This window comes from Sinocyclocheilus grahami, unplaced genomic scaffold (assembly GCF_001515645.1).
Source record: "Sinocyclocheilus grahami isolate Dianchi unplaced genomic scaffold, SAMN03320097.WGS_v1.1 scaffold29.1, whole genome shotgun sequence".
Classification (NCBI taxonomy): domain Eukaryota; kingdom Metazoa; phylum Chordata; class Actinopteri; order Cypriniformes; family Cyprinidae; genus Sinocyclocheilus; species Sinocyclocheilus grahami.
In genome coordinates, this window is record NW_015505208.1 from 418,294 (window position 1) to 442,435 (window position 24,142).

The 24,142-nt window shown below is 35.9% G+C and overlaps 1 protein-coding gene across 1 annotated transcript; it reads left to right on the forward strand.

The window, feature by feature from the left end:
* The first annotated feature begins 8,654 nt into the window (after positions 1–8,654).
* LOC107571455 (ceramide kinase-like) lies at positions 8,655–16,975 on the forward strand. Its single transcript, XM_016257782.1, has 10 exons — positions 8,655–8,781; positions 10,843–10,906; positions 11,144–11,289; positions 11,427–11,501; positions 11,610–11,762; positions 11,935–12,040; positions 13,507–13,610; positions 13,870–14,066; positions 14,149–14,486; positions 16,186–16,975. Exons 1-10 carry the CDS (start codon positions 8,655–8,657, stop codon positions 16,241–16,243), a joined length of 1,368 nt encoding a protein of 455 aa, XP_016113268.1. The 3' UTR covers positions 16,244–16,975.
* Positions 16,976–24,142: the final 7,167 nt, after the last annotated feature.

A 24,142-nucleotide genomic window follows, 5' to 3' on the forward strand; every position in this document is an offset into this window, starting at 1 on the left:
TGTATATATATATATATATATATATATATACACACACACACTGACATTTTAGTACAGCCAATTATGCATAACAATACATGAGCCATGCTCTTAAAAATATTAAAAATACACAACATTCAGGTTGTTCCCATAGAAGTCTAAAGTAGTCAAATGTTTCCAGACAGACAGATAACTCTAAAGTCTTTCAGGGGTCTGAGACACTATTAGCACTTCATGACAGAAACAAAACTCAAAGCACTTTCTTACACTAAGCATTATGTAATGTGCACAGGCTTTTAACATTTAGATCTATTCCCGAGCAGCCGCTATAAAATTTATCAATATGCATATTCTCTAGGAATTGAACCCCTGGTTCTGGTGCTGATATGCTCTACCACTTGAGCTACAGAAACATTTTTAAATGTGACAGCGTTCTAACAACCAAGTCATCTACCCATCATCCATGCATTACACTGACAGCAATATATCAAGCTCTTCTGCTGAAGCAACCCTCTGGACTGTTCTCCAAAAGCAGCATGGTAAAATGTGACATAACGGATCAAAAAAAGTGCTTAAATTTGTATTTATGTGTCTGGGTGGTCAGATTAAGGGCGCATCTTGTGAAGCATCAAACTGCACAATGAGTACGAACACTCATGTCTGCACTTGCAAGGGTTACAATACCAGCTGAGCTGCAGCTGTGTTGGAGTCTGCCTACTACTCTATCACAGACAGCTGGCAAATAAAAGATGAAGATTCCCACAGTGATGTACCACAGGTTACCTGCAGATGAAGCATAACAGAGGGACGAATTGATGTGTGTACGATCACAAATACGGGTGGGAATAATCCTCTGCAAATTGCATTCAAAAGACCAACATTTTGTGTGTGCGTTTAAAATGAAGCATGTATTATAAAACAAAACAATACTATAAGAAGGTATTTCCAAAAGACAAGTCAATATATCAGCACTTAAATATGCGGATCTAACCACTTTGACCTCAATCCAAACCAGTCACACTTCACGACAGAACAAATAACAGCAGCAGGCTGTTTTCCATATGTGCCAATTTGTTTACGTTCAGCCACATCGATAAAAAAGCCACAGCATTTACAACAAGAGCCAAAAGATGATCTAAACAAACTAAAACTTTTTTTCATAATGTGACATACGATACATTCAAGTGTAATGCGGATCACTGAAAAAGAAAATACAAATATGCGCAGACTTCATTCTGTCCATATTTTGTTGACTGAATTTTTTGTTTGTTTGTTGTTAAAGATTTTGACTTTCATGCATGCCTTAAACTCGTGACGAAATGGATCTAGCAACCTCAAGGTTATGGGTTCGATTTCCAAAGAGTGCATGCACTGATAAACTGGATCAATTAAATGCAACATTAATCACTTTGGATAAAAGGTTCTGCCAAAAGCAAAAAAAAATTAATCTAAGAGTCCTAAGAGGTCTTAGATTAAACTACACTCCTAAAAATAAAGGTTCTTTATTGGCACCAATAGTTCCATGACGAAACTTTAATATCCACGGAACTTAACATTGCGCAAAAGGCTCTTTATAGTAGACAAAGTTTCTTCTGATTATTAAAAATGTCTTCACAATAAGGAGCAAAATGGTTCTTTTAAGAAGTCTTCACGTTTGGGGAATCTAAAATGGTTCTTCTATGGCATCGTTGCGCATTCCCCACTTTAGAACATTTATTTTTAATAGCGTAGCATACCTTTTTTCTAAGTTTCCATAAATGTGTGATTTTACTGCAATAAATTCAAGTACCTAGCATTTGCCGAATGTAACAGACCATATTAGGTTGCCATACAGCTCACAAACAAGATATATAAAAGAGCACACTGAGACCATTAATAATCTCCTGTCCTCAAAATCCCATTGAACATGGGCCCAGCTATCCCAGCACTGTGCGCTAGATTCCTCTGCGCTTACTTGGAAGACCACGTGGGTGTTAAATTGACCAGGATGGCTGGACTATATCTAGATATTGCATAAGATACAGTAAATGTGGGCATACTAGGGAGGCCAAGACGGTGAAAGACACAACAGAAATGTGCTTGTAACTACGGTCTGGAGCAGTAAACCCAATATATCCACAGGAATCCAGACCTACCTTAAATTCCTCCCCAGATGAAGTCAGGGTATACTTGTGACTCTCTAATCAGAGAGACATCTCAAAATAAAATAGCATGTCGTAACGCTAGATAGCATGGGACAAAGCTCCAACACTTAAAAGGCTTTGTAGAGTCAAAAACAGAGCTAATAATAACTACCTACTTTTAAAGGGATGCTGCAGAGAAAATGAAAGTTCTGTCATCATTTATTCAGATTTTAAAAACAAAAAGATATTAAGAACAGTTTTTGCCCATATAATCAAAGTCAGTAATGTCCAAAATGACACTAGACCCCATTGCCTTTCATTGTATAGACAAAAAAAAACATTTTTCAAAATATCTTCTTTTGTGTTCCTCAAAAGAGAAACATCATACAGGTTAGGAATAACATTTATAACAATTATGACAGAATCTTTTTTTGTGAACTATTCCTTTAAATCATGGCTTTGGTATTAAGTAAAATTTATGATAAAACCATTCCCGACTAACAAAAACTGGATTTGCTTAAGTGAACTGAAACTTTGTTAATCGATAACTACAGGTCTACAGCTCTCAAAGGAGTTTCCTACTTTTTCTTCATCTCAAATAAAGGTCAAACAAGCTAAAAGCAAAAGGACAGTGGGTGTAAACCCACTTGCAATCCTTCTTTATCATCACACAAAACTTCAACGACCTCACAAGTAGCCAGTTTAACCCAAAAATGACATGCGTCAATAAATAGCAAAGAATCGTCTCTCAATTACCAAGTCATTGATAGTTAACAGCAGGGAGGGAGCACTTGATTGCGTCAGTAAACTAAAAGGTAATAAAGTGCTTTTATTGGTGTTTTGTCAGTGCTGATTGATACTTATGACCCTGAAATTCCAGTAGGACACCAGGGATGCTGGTGGCAACTGAAGCCCTAAGTGTTCAACTGAATGAAATGAACTCTTTGACAAATCTTAGGCAGGCTTGTAATGGAAAAAACACATGGCACTGCTTCCATTTAATTCAATTATATTGCAGTTGACTCAGTGGTCCCTGAGACAAAGCAGCGAAGATCTCAGATTACCAAAGGCGATGGGCCCCTGCCACACATCCGTAAACTAAGAGAGGCTCATGTTCACTAGTGTCTGAATGATAAGAGAGGGATTATACATGCTATGCAGGATGAACACAAGCCGATTTAAAGAAGCTCACGTTATACATGACAGGACTTTCCGTTAGCATGTGATGCAAAGGATTTTTGAAGGATTTAACATCAAAGGCTTTCCAAGAAATCACTAATTTGAGCTAACTAGTTATACTAACTCCAAAAGGAACAGGAGGGGGTAAATGACTGTACATACTAAGAATCACTTCCCTAAAAAAAGGTGGTTTATGGTAGTTTACGATCAGTGAAAGTACATTTTATATGCTTTACAAGGAACAGATCAACAATAGCTTACTGTATAGTTCAACTTTAAGCAAAATAGTGCAGTATTACAAAAGCTGATTTACTTTCCACTTTGTGGTGTTAAAGTAATTTCACATGCTATTCCAACGGACCACTTCCAGTCAGTAACTCTCCACCTACATGCGCAATAAAGTTCAAATGAATCTACCAGCAAGCTGGAAATAGTACAGTATTACAGGTACCAAGAAAGATGAGATGTAGGTATTTGTTTTTCACATTAACTTTCATACCTACTCATTAGATTGGCTGCTTTGTCTCATTGAGACACTGTTTATTTTAATCACAATATACTTTATCAAACTGTTGCTGTATAAACCTCTCAAGTTAATGCACAATGTCATAATAAAAGCAAGAACTCAAAGACTTTACACCTTACACAAACATTGAGAGTCAATAAGCAAGTCTTTCCAGCAGTTGTGCTTTTATGTGATTTATGAAAAGCCTAGGAGAACAAATGCAGTCTACATGCATTGCTTTAATCATGACAACATGAGAAATAAGCAATCACAGAATAGAGTTAGAATATGCCACCCATAATCAAGATAACCCGCTTCCTTTTTCACTTGCAACTATAATAAACAATAAAAATATAGACTATGCAACTATTACATAACACATATATCAGTTAATTAAGGTGAAATAAATGAATGTGCAGGACTGGATATGAAATATGGCATTACAGAGTTAACAGTATCTTACAGAATTTATACAATGTATACAACATTAATAATAGGGGTTTAAATTCAGAAGCAATGACTTTTTATAAAGTGAAAGTGCTCTGAATCAATGAGTGTCAAAGAAATAAAGTTAATCAAGTATAAAGACATGCAAGACGCCAGTGAGACCAACTATGAATAGCTCGTTTCTATGGATAAAATTAGACCAGGACTAGAACACACATGCAACACTTGAGTCGAGCTTTAGATATGCGTGTGAGATCAATGCACCTTTCGTAACGTTAACGTTAACATGATACAATTCGCGATTTACTAAATGTTGCGAAAAGAACGGAGTGACAATGGATATAACGACGCAAAGTTTTGCAAAGTAACTTTGCGCGTGGATTTCTACTGATACAGTTACCGATTACAAAATGGCAGGGCAGTGTGATATTAAAAGAGTATAAAAATACAGATGAATCACTTACATTAAACAGATGCGATGTAAATATCAAAGGGATGATAAAAAGAGTGAGTTTATGGGCACGTATCCTCGTTCCCATTTCTGCCAACCCAGCAAGTCTCCAAACACGCCGCTGGGAAAATCAAAGTCCGTCACTTGTGAAGCCACTGAGAATTATATTCTCAAATAGTTTCTTCTACAGCAAGGCCGCCGTCGCTTCTCCGTCCCACACTTGGTGGGACTTCATTTACCAAAAAAGAAAGAAATCCGTCTGCTGTTGAGTCCTTGTGAGATAACACGAAGAGAAACCGATGGTAGACTTGTGAATATCCGTTTTGTTCTCTTGGTCCCACTTTCCTACGGGCAGCAGAAAGTTCAGCATGCACTGCCTTAGCGGATCACTTCAGCGCGATAATGTCGAACTGATGTCTCAAATCATGGAGAGTTGCCTAGGTGGACAGCATATTTGAGGTCTGCTCAGCAGACGCGAAAAGCCACTCGGAACGTATACGATGCCCAGAAGTATGTCGCCCAAATATGTTGTCTAGATAGGCAGCTCACTAGGATTTGAGACACAGCCTACCAGCGAATGGCGTAAAAAGGCGTAATGGCACTCCGGGAGCGGGATTTTACAGCTGGACTATACGCCTCTTCACCAATTGAAAGTTTACATGAAAATACACAACATATGTTTTGTACTGTGACTTTACAAGCTGTCTAAAAAAAATGCAAATAAGCTCATTTAAAAATGTATTAAAAATACAAAATCCATAATTACACTATAACCAAATTAATCTGCAATGCCTGTTGTGTCATTTTTTTATTATAAAAAATAAGCTCAATATTTAATAAAACACTTCACCTTTGCCTATTCATGCTTGTTACACCAAGGGTGAATACAGGTAATGCGGGACACTTACATTTGTAATAGTAAGTTTTGTTTTTTAATAATTAGGCCTATTTAATAATTTTACCTGTGTAGTGTTGTTTTTAGAGATTTTTTTAGCTGTTTAAAATGGTATGGTGTGAGGGGCTAAATTATTTGACATCATATTTTAAAACAACATCAAATGACAAATAATCAGAAAGCGTCTCGCTTTGAAATATTATTTAAAAAGCAAACCTGAATTTACAGCTCTACATCTATGAATCATCTAGTAATCATATTTGCAAATTGTCACTTTAGCTGGATTTTGAAAGATGCATAAAGAAGCATTAATAAAGTTGATTATTATAATTAAATGTTCACAATTTCTAATGACTATTGCAGTACTTTGGTAATTTTTGCATTATTTGTTTTCTGAAAGTATGGTTGTTTTGTAGTCAAACCTATTCCAAAGTTAAAAGTGACCATATTTGATTATGATGCCTGTTCATGAGCTTAATGTTTATTGTTTGCTATTCAAATAAATGTGCTCTTGGTTAGATCACTTTTTTTGTGGCAGTAGCACCACGATGCTTTTAAAAGTCTCTGCTGAAGATGTCAATGTTGATTACAACATTACATACATTTTTATGGTTTGGCCCAAAAATACCTCTCTCTGTCAAAAATGTAAACTTGAGTTACATCATATATGTTCAGTTGACATATTTTCACATTTCTCTTGGCAGACTCTTCAGCACAGTCTTTAAGATCTATATCATCCTGGCACAGCTAGCATAAAATAACATGGACCTCCTTTTCCTGAAAGAAAGAGCAAATTATACATCTATAAAACTGTGAAACCACCAGCGATGGTGGCTGCCTATCTTTGGCTATATTAGAAACTTACTCAAACAAGTGCATCAAAAAGCATTTGGACATCATATGTTACAATGTAGCTTTATGGCCACATATATAAGCCTATACAACTTATGTCAGTAGATCCAGTTAGTGCACAAACCTAATCTCAAAAGAAGTTTCCCACACTCCCCCTGATCACCTCTGTCATTTCTTTCAGTTCAGCCATTCAGAATTTTCTCCAAACAATATCACAAGGACATCTGCACAGGATCTGTTTACATGCCCAGTCACATCCAAAACGGGGATAAAGTATGCCTCTGTCTTGCGGTGAGATTTTAGAGCAGCTGTTTTTAATTTAGACTTCATCTGCCCAGCTGGATTTCCTCTAGCAACTCCAAAACAAGACTGTAAAGAATGATTATTGAGAAAGCAGCCAAGATGCATCAGTGTAGGCCTATATGTGAAAATACAGATGCACGTTGCTTGCGACACGAAATGGATGTCAGATTGTTACATCTGACGATGTAGCTGACTGTAATTAAATCATTCATGCTACATTCCTTTTGGATTAACTTTGTTTGAGCCCTCACAGCTAAATTGCCAAAATGAGAGCTTGGGATGGGAAAATTATGCCTGGAAGGAACACATGAATATCGGAAAATAATCTGAGAAAACGTAAAAGTAAAACATATTATCTTACAGAATAATCGTATTTATTATAACGAGTATCTCATTAAATTTACAAAACCAATATCAGGTGTAGTTGTTTACATATGCATATCTAAACCGTTGTCTCCACCTGCTGGAAGTTATAAGTAACTGTTCTGAAATACAGGATACAGTCACCAGTACATTACAAAACAGACTGGAAAATACTAAAAAGTGGTTGTTGTTTTTTTGGGAAGGGTATATGTTTTATTGTGTCATTCCCATTGCAATTAATATACATTAATATACACAATGGCATGCCATCATATTAAAAAAGAATTAATAGTGACAAAGGATGCATGCAACTTTTTTATACCAACATAGAACATGAAGACAAAAACAACAAAAAAACGATTTGATGACTGTTTAATTTCTGTTTGGAGATACAGTCTTTTGCAGGAACTTTTGCAGGCAGGCGAGTTAAGCAGCCTTTCAGGAAAGTCAACTTTCCTGGTTTATATAAAGGAAGAGAAGAAACGCAAAAAATAGACCAAAGATGAGTAAGGTGTGCTTAATGCAGTCAAGCAAGCCTGACACTTGTGTTTTGACATCTGATGTTCTTATTATATGTGTTCAGACTAATCTATTGTATCCTGCAAAAAACACACACACTTCATAACACATTTCAACCGTCATGTCATCTAGTCATACACCAGATAGTCACAAACTGCATGTTGACAGTAAAAACAAAGGTTGCAGAAGGACAAGCTTACATAAATATCCTTTTTGTCATAGCTATACAGCAGGATATACAGTTTTTTTTTTATCTATCCACACATCACATATATTTCGAAAGAATCTGTTTAGTGTTTGTGTATATTTCACTATAGCTCCGCCCACCATTGCACAAATAGTCAAGTGTAGCTATTCCTACATTTAAAATGACCAATGACTAATAACACTAGACAGCGTAAATTAAATGTTATATTTTATAAAGTCTAAATTAACTTTATAGTTTTTTTTATCTATCCACACATCACATATATTTCGAAAGAATCTGTTTAGCGTTTGTGTATATTTCACTAGCTCCGCCCACCATTGCACAAATAGTCAAGTGTAGCTATTCCTACATTTAAAATGACCAATGACTAATAACACTAGACAGCGTAAATTAAATGTTATATTTTATAAAGTCTAAATTAACTTTATAAAAGAACGCTTCTGAATGAGCTGAAAGTGGCGGATACAATGAATTACGGTTACCCAATGCATATTCATAGATGCTTATCCAATCAGAGTTGCGTATGCAAATTTCCAGGACAGGTGCGCAGCCTCACAGTGAAGTGAACCTGTCTTATACAAAACCTGTAACGAACAGTCAAATAGGTAAAGCACATGACAGCAAAGAAGACGGAGCCGGGTTAATGTATCGGAACTTACCTTACCTAAACTTATTTATTACCCTCGGACGTCTAAACATTATGCTTGTATTTATTCGCTTCAAATGTTAGACTTCTTGACCAACTTCGAAATTCTTGCATGAATAAAAATACCGCTGAATGCTTGAGGGACCATGAAGTTGAATAGATAAATGAAAGTAAAAGATAGACGATGGAGATGGATTCGTTGAGAGTTGAGTCTAGTCTGTGGATCGGTAATAAGCGGTACAGGGCTTTCCTAAGCGGATGGTACTTCAGCTGGACTGAGATCGACAAGACGAACCGGGAGCAGAAAACAAGTAGACATTCATTATCTTTCTAAACACAGCTGATGCGATCGAAGTGCTGTAGGCAGCTCACTCAATTTTAAGACAGTTGTTTGTTATTTAAATCAGATAGCTTGGTAGAAATATTTGGTTTATATCTTGTTTCTACATTTCTTAATCGGTTAAAACGCTAATAAGTGTACTCAAGATCATATTGTGGGTGTGCTTAGGATGTATTTCGAAATTACATGGTAAAGAAAGATTCTATACTGTTGGCTGTGAATGTTATTTGCTTTAAGTTACTATTATATGTAGGCCTAGACGAGTAACCGCAAAATCATTTAAATGCATTGAATTATTATTCGATTAAAGGCGCACTCGGTCATTTTTTTTGATAAGTATAAACGTAATGAATAGCACTTTTGAGAAATATAAAAAATTATGTTTACTCACATGAGATAAAAACGCTTTGTCTTTTTTTTTTCTCAATGTATCTATAAGCAGGTCGCCCCCTCTTGGGCGCTGCCATGTTGACATCACATGACCAGCTGTGCTTAATGGACTGTGTTACTAATATTATTAACAGTAATGTTTAATATTATAAGCCCAAGTCAACAGCTTTTATTTTTACTAAATAACAAAAAAATGTAAAATAATTTGCTGATAACTACTGGTATTGAGATGAAGACGAGCCATTGAAACACAAGTGCACCATTGACATCAGTCATCAGACATCAGCTACTTAAAGTCACTCTTATTTTGGTAGATAATTAATTGCAATATAATAATTAAAATGCATAATGTACCATTATTCATGCAGTCATTATAAACACAAAGAAATAAATAGCACTTTTGAGAAATATAAAAATGATTTACTCATGAGATGAAGCTGTCTTCTAAAGAAAAAGACGACCTTTGTACGTAATGGACTGAGGTACTGATATTAATAACAAAAATACGTTTAATAATATAAGAGCCCAAGTCAACAGCATTTACTGTTAATAAGTGACAAGATTATTTTTTTATAATATTAAAATAATTTGCTGTTAATAATTAGTATTTGGATGAAGAAGAGACACTTAAATATAAACAAAAACTTATGATCAAAAACATACTGACTGTACCTTTGACACACCAATCGCTTATATGAAGATGATTAACCGCCATATAATGATTTGATGCTGAGTGTATCATTCTTATTAGTTTAATTATTGACAAGAAATATAGAAAAAGAGTACACTCTCTAAAAAATGCTGGGTTGTTTCAACCCAACTTTGGTTCAAATATGGACTAACCCAATTTTTGGGTTAAAATTTTAATGTAAAAATTTAACCCAACTGTTGGGTTAGTCCATATTTGACCCAAAGTTGGGTTGAAATAACCCAGCATTTTTTAGAGTGTAGTCATACTGTGTGCACTATATATCCATAGTTCTATTTGAATTTAATTTATTTGCATTAAAGTATAGATGTTGCAACATAATCCAGAGACAGAGTTGGATTGGATTCAATAGAATAATCCAAAAACATAAGTGTATTGCTCAACGCTCAGCTGATGAATGAAAATAATGATTAAAAGTCCTTCTTTACTGGCAATTTGACTTTTTAGCATTCTAATGACCTCAAAACAAGTTGAACAGTACCAGCCTTGACAATAAACACGGTATACCCTAGGGCTGCACGATTAATCGAATGCGATTGTCATGCGCATTTTGTTTAAAAAAACCCGGTTCTGTAATCAGCAGGAAATCATCATCACGTGCTTTCAGATGGAGCAGCATTTACTACACATAGCCGTAGTATATATCCCTAGCATGTTTAATTATTATTAATAAAAAATTATTTATGATTATTTTATTATAATACATTTTTTTAAGTAATTAAGTAATGTTCATTTGTCAATAATTGTAGGAGTCATTTAATGTAATTTAATAAATTAAATTTCTGGACTGGTTTTGTGTACTAAAAATTCATACATAGAACAACTCTCTTATTTCAAAAGATCAAGGCAAACAAGGTTTCACATTATATAACCTCATTAAACAAAGATACAGAGCGATTTTAAATAAAACTGGGTGATATTTCTTGTTTTTAGTGACTGAACGTACAAATCAGGCCAGAGACTACATCCTGAAGAAAGATGTAACAGGGTTTGATGGGTAAGTGATCCTTCAGTGGTCATTCCTTACGAATAAAGATTCAAGAATGTATGGTAACAATGGTGTCATTGTAATAATTCATGTCACATGCGCCCTGTATTTTGTTGTTAAAGCAGAAGTGTTGCCTTAATACCTGCAAGGCAATCGTAGAAATATGCATCACTATATTTCGATCAAGTCTGCTGAGAATACTCTATATTTAGGTTTTAGGAAGTCAAATCTTTTTTTCCTGTTCAGAGTCATATGCGTGGGTGGAGACGGCATGTTCAGTGAGCTGCTGCACGGTGTGATTGGACGAACCCAGAAGGAGGCGGGAATTTCAGAACACGAGCCGACTGTAATGCTGCAGCCGTGTGACCTCCACATTGGCATTATTCCAGGAGGTGAACGTTTGCATAGCTCTGTGACTGACATGCGTGCGGAAGAGGGTGGCGATTGTGGTCTGTTCATAGCACTGATGCATGGTTTAGATAGTGAGAGGAGTGTTAGTTTACCTCCCTGTGTTTACTCATCTCCACAGGCTCTACAGATTGTGTGTGTTTCACTACCATAGGCATAAATGACCCTGTGACATCGACGCTGCACATCATCATTGGTAATCTGCACATCATCTTTAACGGGTGTCAAAATGTAAACAATAAAATGTCGGTCAAGACTAGACTACTGTATATAACTCGATCGTTTTCCCTTTTTAACTCACCAGGAGACTCTCAGCCTCTGGATGTGTGTTCTGTCCATTATCAGTCAACACTGGTGCGTTATTCAGTCTCTATGGTGGGTTATGGTTTTTATGGAGATGTTTTGGCAGAGAGCGAGAGGCACCGCTGGATGGGCCCTCTTAGATATGATTATTCAGGTATATATACGATATAGTATATACTATATGCAAATATAGTTTAGACTGAAAACTGATATGTAGGTCAACACTTATTACTTACCTTAATACATATAATCATAATTGTGAGAAGAGAAAGAGACCTCAATCCCATCTCTGCTCATGTTCCCATGTCTGTTTGCTCTGCTTGTAGGTTGTATGGTGTATTTGTGTAACAGGAGCTATCCGGGACTAGTGCAATATCTCCCTGCTGATTCCCATATCTCCAGCCCAAGGGACAACACTCGCTGCCTCTCAGGGTCAAGATTTGCATTCGTTTTTTTACCTGGAAATCACATTAGAAACATTTTATTTGCATATATATCAGTGAAATTATTTTTTTTTGCATATATAACAGTGAAATACAGTGAAATTCTTTTCACTCAGAAATTGCTAGTAAATTTCAAAGAAACAGCAAGTAACAAATCGAGGTAAACTTGAAATTTTGAATTAGAAAGACTTAAATAGTATTTTCTATATATATATACAGAGAGAGAAAGAGAGAGAGAGAGAGAGAGAGTATATATATACTGAGTTTAAAAAGAGTTTTAAGTAGGTTGAATGGTCAGTATTTCCCGTTCTGTTATTGACCTTGAGAACAGGTTGTTAAAACCCTACAGTGCAAATTCCCAGGAACTGGAAGGATATGACTAACTCAGAACTGTGTATGAACATTAACACACCCCACATGACTGATATGGATAGACTAGTGTTGGGCTCATATTTATGGATATTAGTGTACTGATTAGAGGCAGGCACCTCATCAACATAACACAAGTGGCTGGAATTCCTCAGTGTTTTTCTGAAGTGGGGATCCTTCCGTAGGGCCGTTACCATGACCGCTCAAGCAATATGATCTCTAATGATGGAAGAAGAGTAGCTGGTGAAGTGCTAGTTGCTAGTTTTAAAGGAAAAACAAAGACTGCTGAATTAAAGGAATTTGGGTTATTCAACCTGATATTACGCATTGTTATTTTTTCAATTACCACTGACAACATTCGGAATCAACACTCACAAAACACCTAATGTGAGTTAAATTATATACAAATAATAATAATTAATAAAGATCAAAATAAATTAATACATTTTAATAGATCAAAATTAATAAAAAATAATTATATAAGAACTCAAATTTAATTATATATATATATATAGCATTATAAAAATATATATTTATAAATACATTTTTATTTATAATTTTTTTTATGTATTTAATACTATTTTATACAAATTTTATTTATACTTAACACTCACAAGTGCCTAATGTCTGTAAAATTGCCTATATAATTATGACATTATGTTTTACATTTATTTAATAAATTGTAGGAGCAATAATAATAGTAATAAATATTAATAATGAAAATAAAAAATATGTTTAAAAATAAAAATAACAATTAAATAATACATTACAAATCAATGAAAATATCAATTAAATTATGAAAAATATTATGTTTGTTTTTTATATTTTTTAATGTATTAATGTTTTATACTAATTCATTTATCTTTTATTTTTTTAACCTGTATGTGGAATTACATGGCCATGAGCAAAGATAGCAGGATTTAAATTGCATACTTTGTGGGGTCTTGCATCAGCCAAATAACCACTATTGAGAATGGTAGTCCTCACGGATAACTCTGACCAGCTAATACACAACGTCTTGGTTTTTACAGCTCCAACAAATGTTTAAAAGCATTTGCAATATACCGTTTGCGTGTGTAACTGCAGGTGCAGAGTATGTTCAGAGAGCAAAGAGAGGCTGTTCCCCCACTTTGAAAGCTCCAGTTCCCTCTACAGCACTAATGTGAGCCAATACAGCAGTGAGTTGGAGGGTAAGACCATCTGCTGTCTGTTTGTATAATGATTGTCTGTGTCATCATCTCATTAGAGACCTATTACTGGGATCACACTGTGCTGTGTCTCTATGGGGTTCATATGTTGTACGTCTGTATTTGACCGTTGTCATGTAAGTACCCAAGTGTGCTTGGGTAGACCTACAGTACAAAGACATCATGCAGTTATGATGTAGACTAGAATTACTGATTAAATGATTTTAGGATCTTGAACCTTTTGTTATTTTTTTTATCTCAGGTGAGTGGGTGACTGTTGAAGGCAGGTTCAAGTGTATCTCTCTCGCCTGTATTTCAAGCTCATGTCCACGGAGCCCAAAGGGTCTTTCGCCATCCGCTCACTTGGCCGACGGGACGGCAGACCTCATCCTGGTGCGAGAAACAAACCCTCTGGGCTTTCTCACGTATCTTCACAGGCACACAAACACGCAGGATCAGGTAAAACCAAATGACATTCAAGAACACTAACTCTCAGCTAAAAGTTGAATCAGTCAGACAAACAAAACTTCAATATTTTCAGTTTGACCTGCCCTTTGTTGAAGTTCATCGTGTCAAGGCTGTTCGGTTTTCTCTACCCCCTGGAGGAGAAGAAGAAGAAGAGGAGGAGGAGGAGGAGGGTGATCGAGAAATTCAAGCCTCCGCTGAGAGAGTACTGGAGGATCCTGAGAAACTGAGCAGTAGCAACGCTGCAGGTCACTCACAGCAGCATCTTGCAGGGAGGAAGGAGAGAGGAAATGTGACAACGAGTAGAGTAAAGAGACGAGGCTTTGTGTGTGGGCCCTGCTGCACTAAACCTCGCTCAATATCAGTGTGGAACTGCGATGGAGAAATTCTACCTCACACAGAGATCTCATGCAGGTATTAAGATCAGTCTGCTGAGCAAGTCTGAGCTATTTAATTGGAGAAGCATAGCTAACATGCAAAAAAAAAAAAAAAGGCAATTTATGTCATTTTAATCCAGTTACTCAGTAGCAATTTACATGAAAAAACTCGATCCTGCTATTAATATATAGTAATCACATATTACCATTCAAAAGTTTAACGTAAGATTTGAAGATGTCAGGCTCTAAAATCTTGGTAATCTTAAAAAAATCTTAGAAAGGGTTAGGATTTTTTCAGCAAGGATGAATTGATTAGACATTTGTAATGTTACAAAAGATTTCTATTTAAAAACATTTTAAAATGCTGTTCTTTTGAAGCATCAATAATAATAGAACCAAATTAAAGATCAAAGATCATGTGACACTGAAGACTGGAGTAATTCTGCTTTGCATCACAGGAATAAATGCAGTCTATTTTAAAATGCAGTCAAATGGGGTGGGCAATATACCGGTAGACACTATTAACCGGTAGAGATTTTCGACTATCGTCTCTATCGCGGTTACATGCTCACATGATGCTGCTGTGCTACATGGTCATGAAAGCGTATGGTTAGCATGCGTTTTAAGCATTGCAGTTTGAAAACAAGTTATTTTAAGCCGTTGAAATGCAATCAGCAATGAAATCAAACTCATTTAGCTATATGCACGCACTGTCAGAGAGACTGTTTATGAGATGCGTGCACACATGAAGACGGTGCTCATAGAGCGCAGGAGTTTTGAACAGGAGTATGAGTTATTTTTGCCACTCTGTAGGATTTGAACCGTTAAATACACACTTGTATGTGTCGAAATGCTCGTCTTTGCAAGTATCCTCGTAAACACAGTAATTTAGGTCTTAAATGAAAGCAAACAGCTGAGGGGAAAAAAACACGTGTAACAGTATATTGTATCTGGGCAGCTCTTAGAGTGACAGCAGTCTAATATTCCTGCTGGCTGTTATTTATGTGAAACAAACAACAAAAGAAAGAAAATCTCTCACTGATCTTGACTAAATCACTTTTGTAACTTTAATAAGAAGAAATCTATTTAATTTACACAGTGAAGAGCAGTGTTTTATATTTGATTACTTTATACAATGTATGTAGAATTTCTTCTTTATTTGTTCTACTGTTCTTTTTTGTCATATTGCTTGTAATTTGTTTCTTATTTAATTGCTGACTGTTTACTTGTCTTCAGTGAGCTTGAGTTTTTTTGTGATATTGACACAGGTGACAAGAATTATGAAATTTCTATGGTATCAAATTTTTATATAATAAAAACCTTATTTAAAGCAAAAATAACTATATTGTGATATATATCTTTACAATTAAATAAAAGTACTCATATTGTGATATAAGATTTTGGTCATATTAGCCCACCCCAACAGTCAAATAGAAAACACTAACTATAAATTGTAAAAATATTTCACAATATTAATGTGTTTTACTGTATTTTTTATCAAATAAATGCAGCCTTGGCTTGGTGAGCAAGAGAGATTTCTTTTAAAAACAATAAAACACATTTTTCCGACCCCAGTCATTTGAACAGAACTTTACCGGTTTATTATCTGGCTCCAATGAAGTAAGCAAATCACATGAAATTTGATTTATGACATCAAGTAGAAGTTTAGGAGTTTGAAACCAAAAATTTTGCATCTTCTCATTTGAATGTTTCCTGATATGACTCTCTCTCTACAGAGTTCATGGCCAGCTGGTTCGTCTCTTTGCCAGGGGCATCGAGGATTCTACAATCTAACAAAAGAGATGTGATCATCCTAACAGATGACCTCTTTATTGCCCTCATCATGAGGACTTAATTGGAAGGGAGATCAAATATTATGTAAATAATATGTATGATAGGTGAGAGTCTTAAAAGGTGAACGTATAAGACATACAGTGAAGCAGAGATGTCATTTAAGCTCATTTCACATTTGTTAACGTGATATTTCAGCTGTTCCTATATTTTCATGGAAATATCGAGAATAGTGATTCCATCAACATATTTGGGTGATGGATCAGTTTTAGATCTGTCATTATATTGTTAATTTCACTGAATTTATAGCTTTTTTTTGCAGAGCAAAAAAGTATTTATGCAATGTTTTAGTGCAATCTGACAGGTGATGTTAAATGTTGTCACGTTTATTTAATAGAGGTTTTGCACATAAGTGAGAGCACTGGTTGTCTGTCTAGGGCTTGTACATGGAAGTCACAAACAGAGTGAATAACATGTTTTAATGGAGTGGACTTATTCCAGTCAGCATTCTAACAGCTCAGATGGAATGTGCATGTACAGGATGTCAATGGGTTTAATGTTCAAATCATGAATTAATATATGTGTGTTTGTCCAAATAAAGTGTCATGAATGTCTACAGAACCTTGATATGCTTAATACACATGAAGACGGTGCTCATAGAGCGCAGGAGTTTTGAACGGGAGTATGAGTTATTTTTGCCACTTTATAGGATGTGAACCGTTAAATACACACACTTGTATGTGTCGAAATGCTTGTCTTTGCAAGTATCCTCGTAAACACAGTAATTTAGGTCTTAAATTAAAGCAAACAGCTGGGGGGAAAAAAACATGTGTAACAGTATATTGGATCCAGGCAGCTCTTAGAGTGACAGCAGTCTAATATTCCTGTTGTCTGTCATTTATGTTAATCAAACAACAAAAGAGAGAAAATCTCTCAGGCTAGACTAATCGATTCTTGGGATTTAAGAATCGATATCGTTCCGTAAAAATGAGAATCGATTAAAATCGAGAGATCTATATTTTTTACCCAGCCCTAGAGAAAAGGCTATAAACGATCCGCCACCTGCAGGATCCTCACATGCGATAGCCGAGTAGCGGGACAACTTCTTTATGTTCACAGAAGTGACGTAATGACACAACGGCATGCTCGAATTTCCCACGAAAACCTACCAGTACCACTCAAATTAGAAAACATTATTATAAGCTGACCTTTGTGAATCGGGCTAAAGTAAGGCGATAGTTTCGAACGCTGGCTGGTTATGTACTTGCTCAAATATTGATTTCGATAATCGTTAACCAAAAAAAGTTACGGACTGCAGCTTTAAGCAATATCACACGAGCAGTCCAATATCACATAAATGCAAATGTGATGCTGATCTTATACAACAGTTCAGTAAGTAAGAAGTTAATATTGTGATATTTTAGACACAATGTTGTCTGTTTTGCTCAATTTTGCCAACGAAACTACAAAGACAAAGCAGAACTGTTCGTCTCCGAGCAACACACACAGCAGCATTTCATTTCTTAATGCACGTTTTGAACGAATTGGGTGAATCATTTGGCGTGTTGAACCATTGGCCATAGGCACGTTGGATTTGAAGCGGCGCTGCACAGACCGATCAGTGTATGACTTCAAAGCAAAGGCGTCATGCCCATTCAAAGTGAATTTTTGAGCCAAGTGAACTTTGAATGTAGCTTCCAAAAGACAAAAAAATAGCTGATTAGTATTTTCTATATTTAATACAATCACACCAGCCTGATTAGGACATTCAGCGCCTCATATCATCAGCTGCTAGATTCAAATCTGCGTTTGCTGGCTGGCGCTGAGTGAGATACAGACACGTTTTAAAGCACTGCGCATTATAACCAATCACACACTATGCTGTTGAGCTTATGAATGCAATGACCAATCAGAGGTGTTCAGATGAGTCATCGCTAAAATGCCGTCGTGTTTTCTTCACTCGCTCGCTGACTGAATACCTCTTTCTGGCGAATTCTCTCGTCAGAAACAACAAAGTGCAAATGTTTGTACGAATCTGTAAGATATTAATTTCATAGTGTAAACAGCTTCAGTGCTTTTAATGGGAGTTTAATGGGAATTTTGAGAGTGCTTGAACTAGACTGTGTGAAAATGTTCTTTGATAACGTAAATGTTCTTTGCTCTCTTTCTGTACAATGAAAGTGTTATGATTAGTAGCCTAACTTGCAAAGTTTTTATTCACATTAAATATAAACTCAGTCATATTAAAAATATGTTATGGCATGACACCCATATCTGTTAATTAAGTAAACAGACAGGTTTTATGCATAGTTAATAGATTACATTATTAGGTTACTTTGACCATCATAGATCAACATAATCTATAAAGGTGAAAATAAAGATATTTCATGATATAGTTAATGCGTTTGGGGATGTTTCGAATAAAAAGGAAAAAAAAAAAACATAAGGGCTTACCCAGCCCTAGAGAAAAGGCTATAAACGATCCGCCACCTGCAGGATCCTCACATGCGATAGCCGAGTAGCGGGACAACTTCTTTATGTTCACAGAAGTGACGTAATGACACAACGGCATGCTCGAATTTCCCACGAAAACCTACCAGTACCACTCAAATTAGAAAACATTATTATAAGCTGACCTTTGTGAATCGGGCTAAAGTAAGGCGATAGTTTCGAACGCTGGCTGGTTATGTACTTGCTCAAATATTGATTTCGATAATCGTTAACCAAAAAAAGTTACGGACTGCAGCTTTAAGCAATATCACACGAGCAGTCCAATATCACATAAATGCAAATGTGATGCTGATCTTATACAACAGTTCAGTAAGTAAGAAGTTAATATTGTGATATTTTAGACACAATGTTGTCTGTTTTGCTCAATTTTGCCAACGAAACTACAAAGACAAAGCAGAACTGTTCGTCTCCGAGCAACACACACAGCAGCATTTCATTTCTTAATGCACGTTTTGAACGAATTGGGTGAATCATTTGGCGTGTTGAACCATTGGCCATAGGCACGTTGGATTTGAAGCGGCGCTGCACAGACCGATCAGTGTATGACTTCAAAGCAAAGGCGTCATGCCCATTCAAAGTGAATTTTTGAGCCAAGTGAACTTTGAATGTAGCTTCCAAAAGACAAAAAAATAGCTGATTAGTATTTTCTATATTTAATACAATCACACCAGCCTGATTAGGACATTCAGCGCCTCATATCATCAGCTGCTAGATTCAAATCTGCGTTTGCTGGCTGGCGCTGAGTGAGATACAGACACGTTTTAAAGCACTGCGCATTATAACCAATCACACACTATGCTGTTGAGCTTATGAATGCAATGACCAATCAGAGGTGTTCAGATGAGTCATCGCTAAAATGCCGTGGTGTTTTCTTCACTCGCTCGCTGACTGAATACCTCTTTCTGGCGAATTCTCTCGTCAGAAACAACAAAGTGCAAATGTTTGTACGAATCTGTAAGATATTAATTTCATAGTGTAAACAGCTTCAGTGCTTTTAATGGGAGTTTAATGGGAATTTTGAGAGTGCTTGAACTAGACTGTGTGAAAATGTTCTTTGATAACGTAAATGTTCTTTGCTCTCTTTCTGTACAATGAAAGTGTTATGATTAGTAGCCTAACTTGCAAAGTTTTTATTCACATTAAATATAAACTCAGTCATATTAAAAATATGTTATGGCATGACACCCATATCTGTTAATTAAGTAAACAGACAGGTTTTATGCATAGTTAATAGATTACATTATTAGGTTACTTTGACCATCATAGATCAACATAATCTATAAAGGTGAAAATAAAGATATTTCATGATATAGTTAATGCGTTTGGGGATGTTTCGAATAAAAAGGAAAAAAAAAAAACATAAGTGCTGTTGTGGCGGCTGTGTGTCCCATCATGACGGCCCCCCCCCCCCCAAAAGAGTCCAAAAGAGTATATGCAATACATTTTATAAAAATATTTCTTGCTGAAGTTACTTTTTGAAATGTCTGTTTGGTGCTTTACACAACAATGACTTTGACAATAAAAACAATGACAATAATAAAGTATCTTTTTGGAATAATTTCTCAGCCAAATTTGATGTGCGAATAATTTGCAATTAATTAGATTAATTAATCGCCACATGACATCATGTAATTAATTAGATTAAATTTTTTAATCGCTTACCAGCCCTAATATATATATATATATATATATATATAAACAGTAATATTAATATATATTGTTAAACAGTAATATTGTTAACAATTCAAAATTTTAACATATTTTATAGTTTGGGCTGAATAGGCTGAATATTCAGAATCATTATGCCAGTCTTAATTGTCACATGATCCTTCTGAAAGCATTCTAATATGCTGAATTGGTGCTCAAGAAACACTGTAACATTGTCACTTAATGCATTATTATCAATGTTGAAAACAGGTGTGCTGCTTAATATATTTGTGGAAACTAAGATACTTTTTTTCTGGATTCTTTGATAAATAGAAAGTCCATGTTTTTGTAACGTAAATGTCTTTACCGTCACTTTTGTCATCATTTTAAGTATGCTGAAGAAAAGTATTAATTTCTTTCAAGAAAAGAAAAAAATGAACAGTAGTATATATTGTGAATTAGAAGATCCTATGTAGTTCCTTATAAATAAGGTGTTTTCATGACTGAGTTACATTTTATCTTATCCAGGGTTCGATTTTAACAATCTAATAGATAACTAGTTTGTAAGTTAGGCCAACTTCAGAATCCCACTCTTATCATCAAATCGCAGCTTCTGGCAACCAAACAAAGAAAGAAAGGTTTCGACTGTAACATCACTGTCTGTCAACAGCTGATTAAACATTGATCAACTGCAGGTTATTCATAATAACCTTGTGATGAGATTTAAACCCTGAAATCCTGGTTAATTAATAATAACCCATCTTAATTGTAAGTGACAGAGGGTGTCTTCTCTCCCTCAACCTGGTGGAGAAGGAGGATGAAAATCTAGCACTGTATGATCTGTATGATCTATGATTAAACTGTATCTGTGCTTCATTATTACTGGTTACATCTTCAGCAGTAGATCCTCAGGACTGAAGTACATTCCACACCTCTTGGTCATCTTTTTGGCATTCATGGCCTTTTCTGGCAGCACCGGTACAACCAGATCTATAAGTTAAATATATCCAGATTATCCACAGAAACATCAGCTTCACATGCATTTACAGCTGTGCCGCATTTCAGAATGTGAAGAAGAAACAAAAAGAGTTAGAGGATCATTTCTGTGAAATGACATCAAAAATGCAGAAAAGCATCACCCTCTCCTTCCAAATCTACCAAAGAACTGCTCTCGCATAACAACAGAGCCAGGAGACCACAACATCTGCACAAACTGGAACTTTTTTGTTGTTAGATAGATTACATTTCTCATATTATCTTTTACCCTCAAGGGATTCCAAAAACCTACTTATGTAAGAGACTGTGTTAAAGACAATGTTGATTTTTCACCTACATACACACATAGATAATATGCACCATGTTTAACCATGGTAAACATATAAAAGAGATAAAGGTTGAAAAGCATCTATTCAAACACAGAGCGCTGCCATTTGAAATTTGATAAGACTTCAGCACAAACGATCGTATTAAGCATGCTGGCTACACAGCACTAACTCTCACGCCACGTGTTAGGATTACGTTATCAGTGAAAGCATGTTACCTGTATTTATTTACAGCATTTCCAGGAACAACCTTCAGTCTCTCAGAGCTTATTTTTATAACCTGTTTTTCTTTTTCTTCTTCTTCTTCTGGTGTTTTATCGCGGTTTGGCAAACCAGCGAAAAAGGTGCATTACCGCCACCTACTGATCTGGAGTGTGGAGTGTGCATACATTTGGAAGAAAGAAATGCAGAAGGGAAAAGCGAAATTTTTTTTTTAAAAAAGACAAATTTTTTTTTAAAATAAAATACCTAGATTCTATCTATTGTTCCTATGTTTTTCAGGTATTTAAACACATTTTCTTGCACTCTTGATAGCCTCGACCCATTTCCTAACAATACTTTTAAAGAAATATTATCAACTCCCAGCCAACCTAATTCTTGAATTAATTGAAATCTCTCCCTTTCATATGCAGAACACTCAAAAAGAATATGTTTCACTGTTTCTAATTCTCCACATTTGTCACACTTTCCCCATTCGTGCTTACCTATTTTATCAAGACTATAGTTTAATGCTGTATGTCCGATTCTTAGTCTTGATAAGATCACATCTTTCTTCCTATTTCCGTATCTTTTCCTCTCATTTCCAACACACTCCTGAATCTGGAAAAGATGTCTTCCTTTAGACCCATTATTCCATAACTGTTGCCATTTCTTACTTACTTCAAATGATATCACTCTCTTGAATTCAGCTTTACTTAAAGCTAACTTAATTTCTATTTGTGTATGATTTAATGCTTTCTTTGCTAGCAAGTCTACTTCCTCATTTCCATCCACACCCACATGTGCAGGCACCCAGAGGAATTTGACCTCTATCCTTAACTGCCTTATTCTAAACAAACTTTGTAAAACTTCAAATACTAAGTCTTGCCGAGCTTCGGATTTACCACTTAGTAGGCTAGTGAGCACAGCCACTGAGTCAGTACATATCACAGTTCTTTCTGGTTGAACTTCTTCGATCCACTGTAGAGCTAGTATGATAGCTAATAATTCAGTAGTAAAAACTGACACATGATCTGATAATCTTTTAGCCATTTTTATTTTAAAAGTAGGAATATAAACGGCTGCTGCTGTTCTCCCAGACTCTGGCTCCTTAGACCCATATGTAAATACCTGTAACACAGAATAATACTCTTGTTTTATATATTGTTGAACTACTACTTCAGTTGGCATCGTGAGCTGCTGAACTCTCCTCAGAAGACTCTCAGCTGAAACTGATCTTCTTCTTCTGAGGTGTAATGTTGTTTGAGGTTTTGTTCGCAGAACTATAAACTACACTACCATAATCTATATTTGACCTAATCACAGCACCATAAATTATTTTCAATGACTAACAGCTTGCCCCCCATTCAGCTCCAGACAAGCACCTTAAGACATTTATTCCTTTTTTGCATTTTTCTATCAATTTCTGAATATGAATTTTAAAATTTAATTTAACCTGTTTTTCTAATCCTCTAAAACAGAAATATGGCGCCGACTGCCACCTATCGGTGAACGAGAGAAATGACAGATTTGCTCTCACAACCGTTGGCCACCAAGCTACCACGCCCACTTAATAAATAATTGTATTCAAAAAGGCCCCTTTAAAGGGGTCATATGATGCGATTTCAAGTTTTCCTTTCTCTTTGGAGTGTTACAAGATGATTGTGCATAGATAAGATCCCTAAAGTTGCAAAGACTAAAGTCTCAAAACCAGAGATATTCTTTATCAAAGTTAAGACTCTGCCACGCCCCTCTAAAACGGCTCGTTCTAACACGCCCCCACATATCTACCTCACTATGTGGAAATATTTGCATAATGCCGCCCAAATGTGCATGCAAAGAAAGAAGGCGTGGCTTCAGTAACCGCAGTTAGTGTTGAAGCAGCCATGTCAGGGAGACGCTGTGTGTTTCTAGGCGAAAGCAAAAGCACTTTATTTGGCCTTCCGAAAGTAGATGCATTTAGAAATCTTTAAGATCACTTACAACAGAACAGCAACGCATTTTATGGACGAACGTTTCGTGAACCTAGAGGGGGAGGGGGAGGGGGAGAGGGAGAGAGAGAGAGAGAGAGAGAGAGAGAAAGAGAGAGAGTCTAAGATCTAAGACAGGGAGTCAGCTGTCTTAACCGTGGGTTGTGTTCTGCAAACACATACCAGCTTCATTACTGTGTCTGTCACGCGACTCTGTTCCCCTTTCGGGCTCTGTCTTTACATTTATTTTGAAA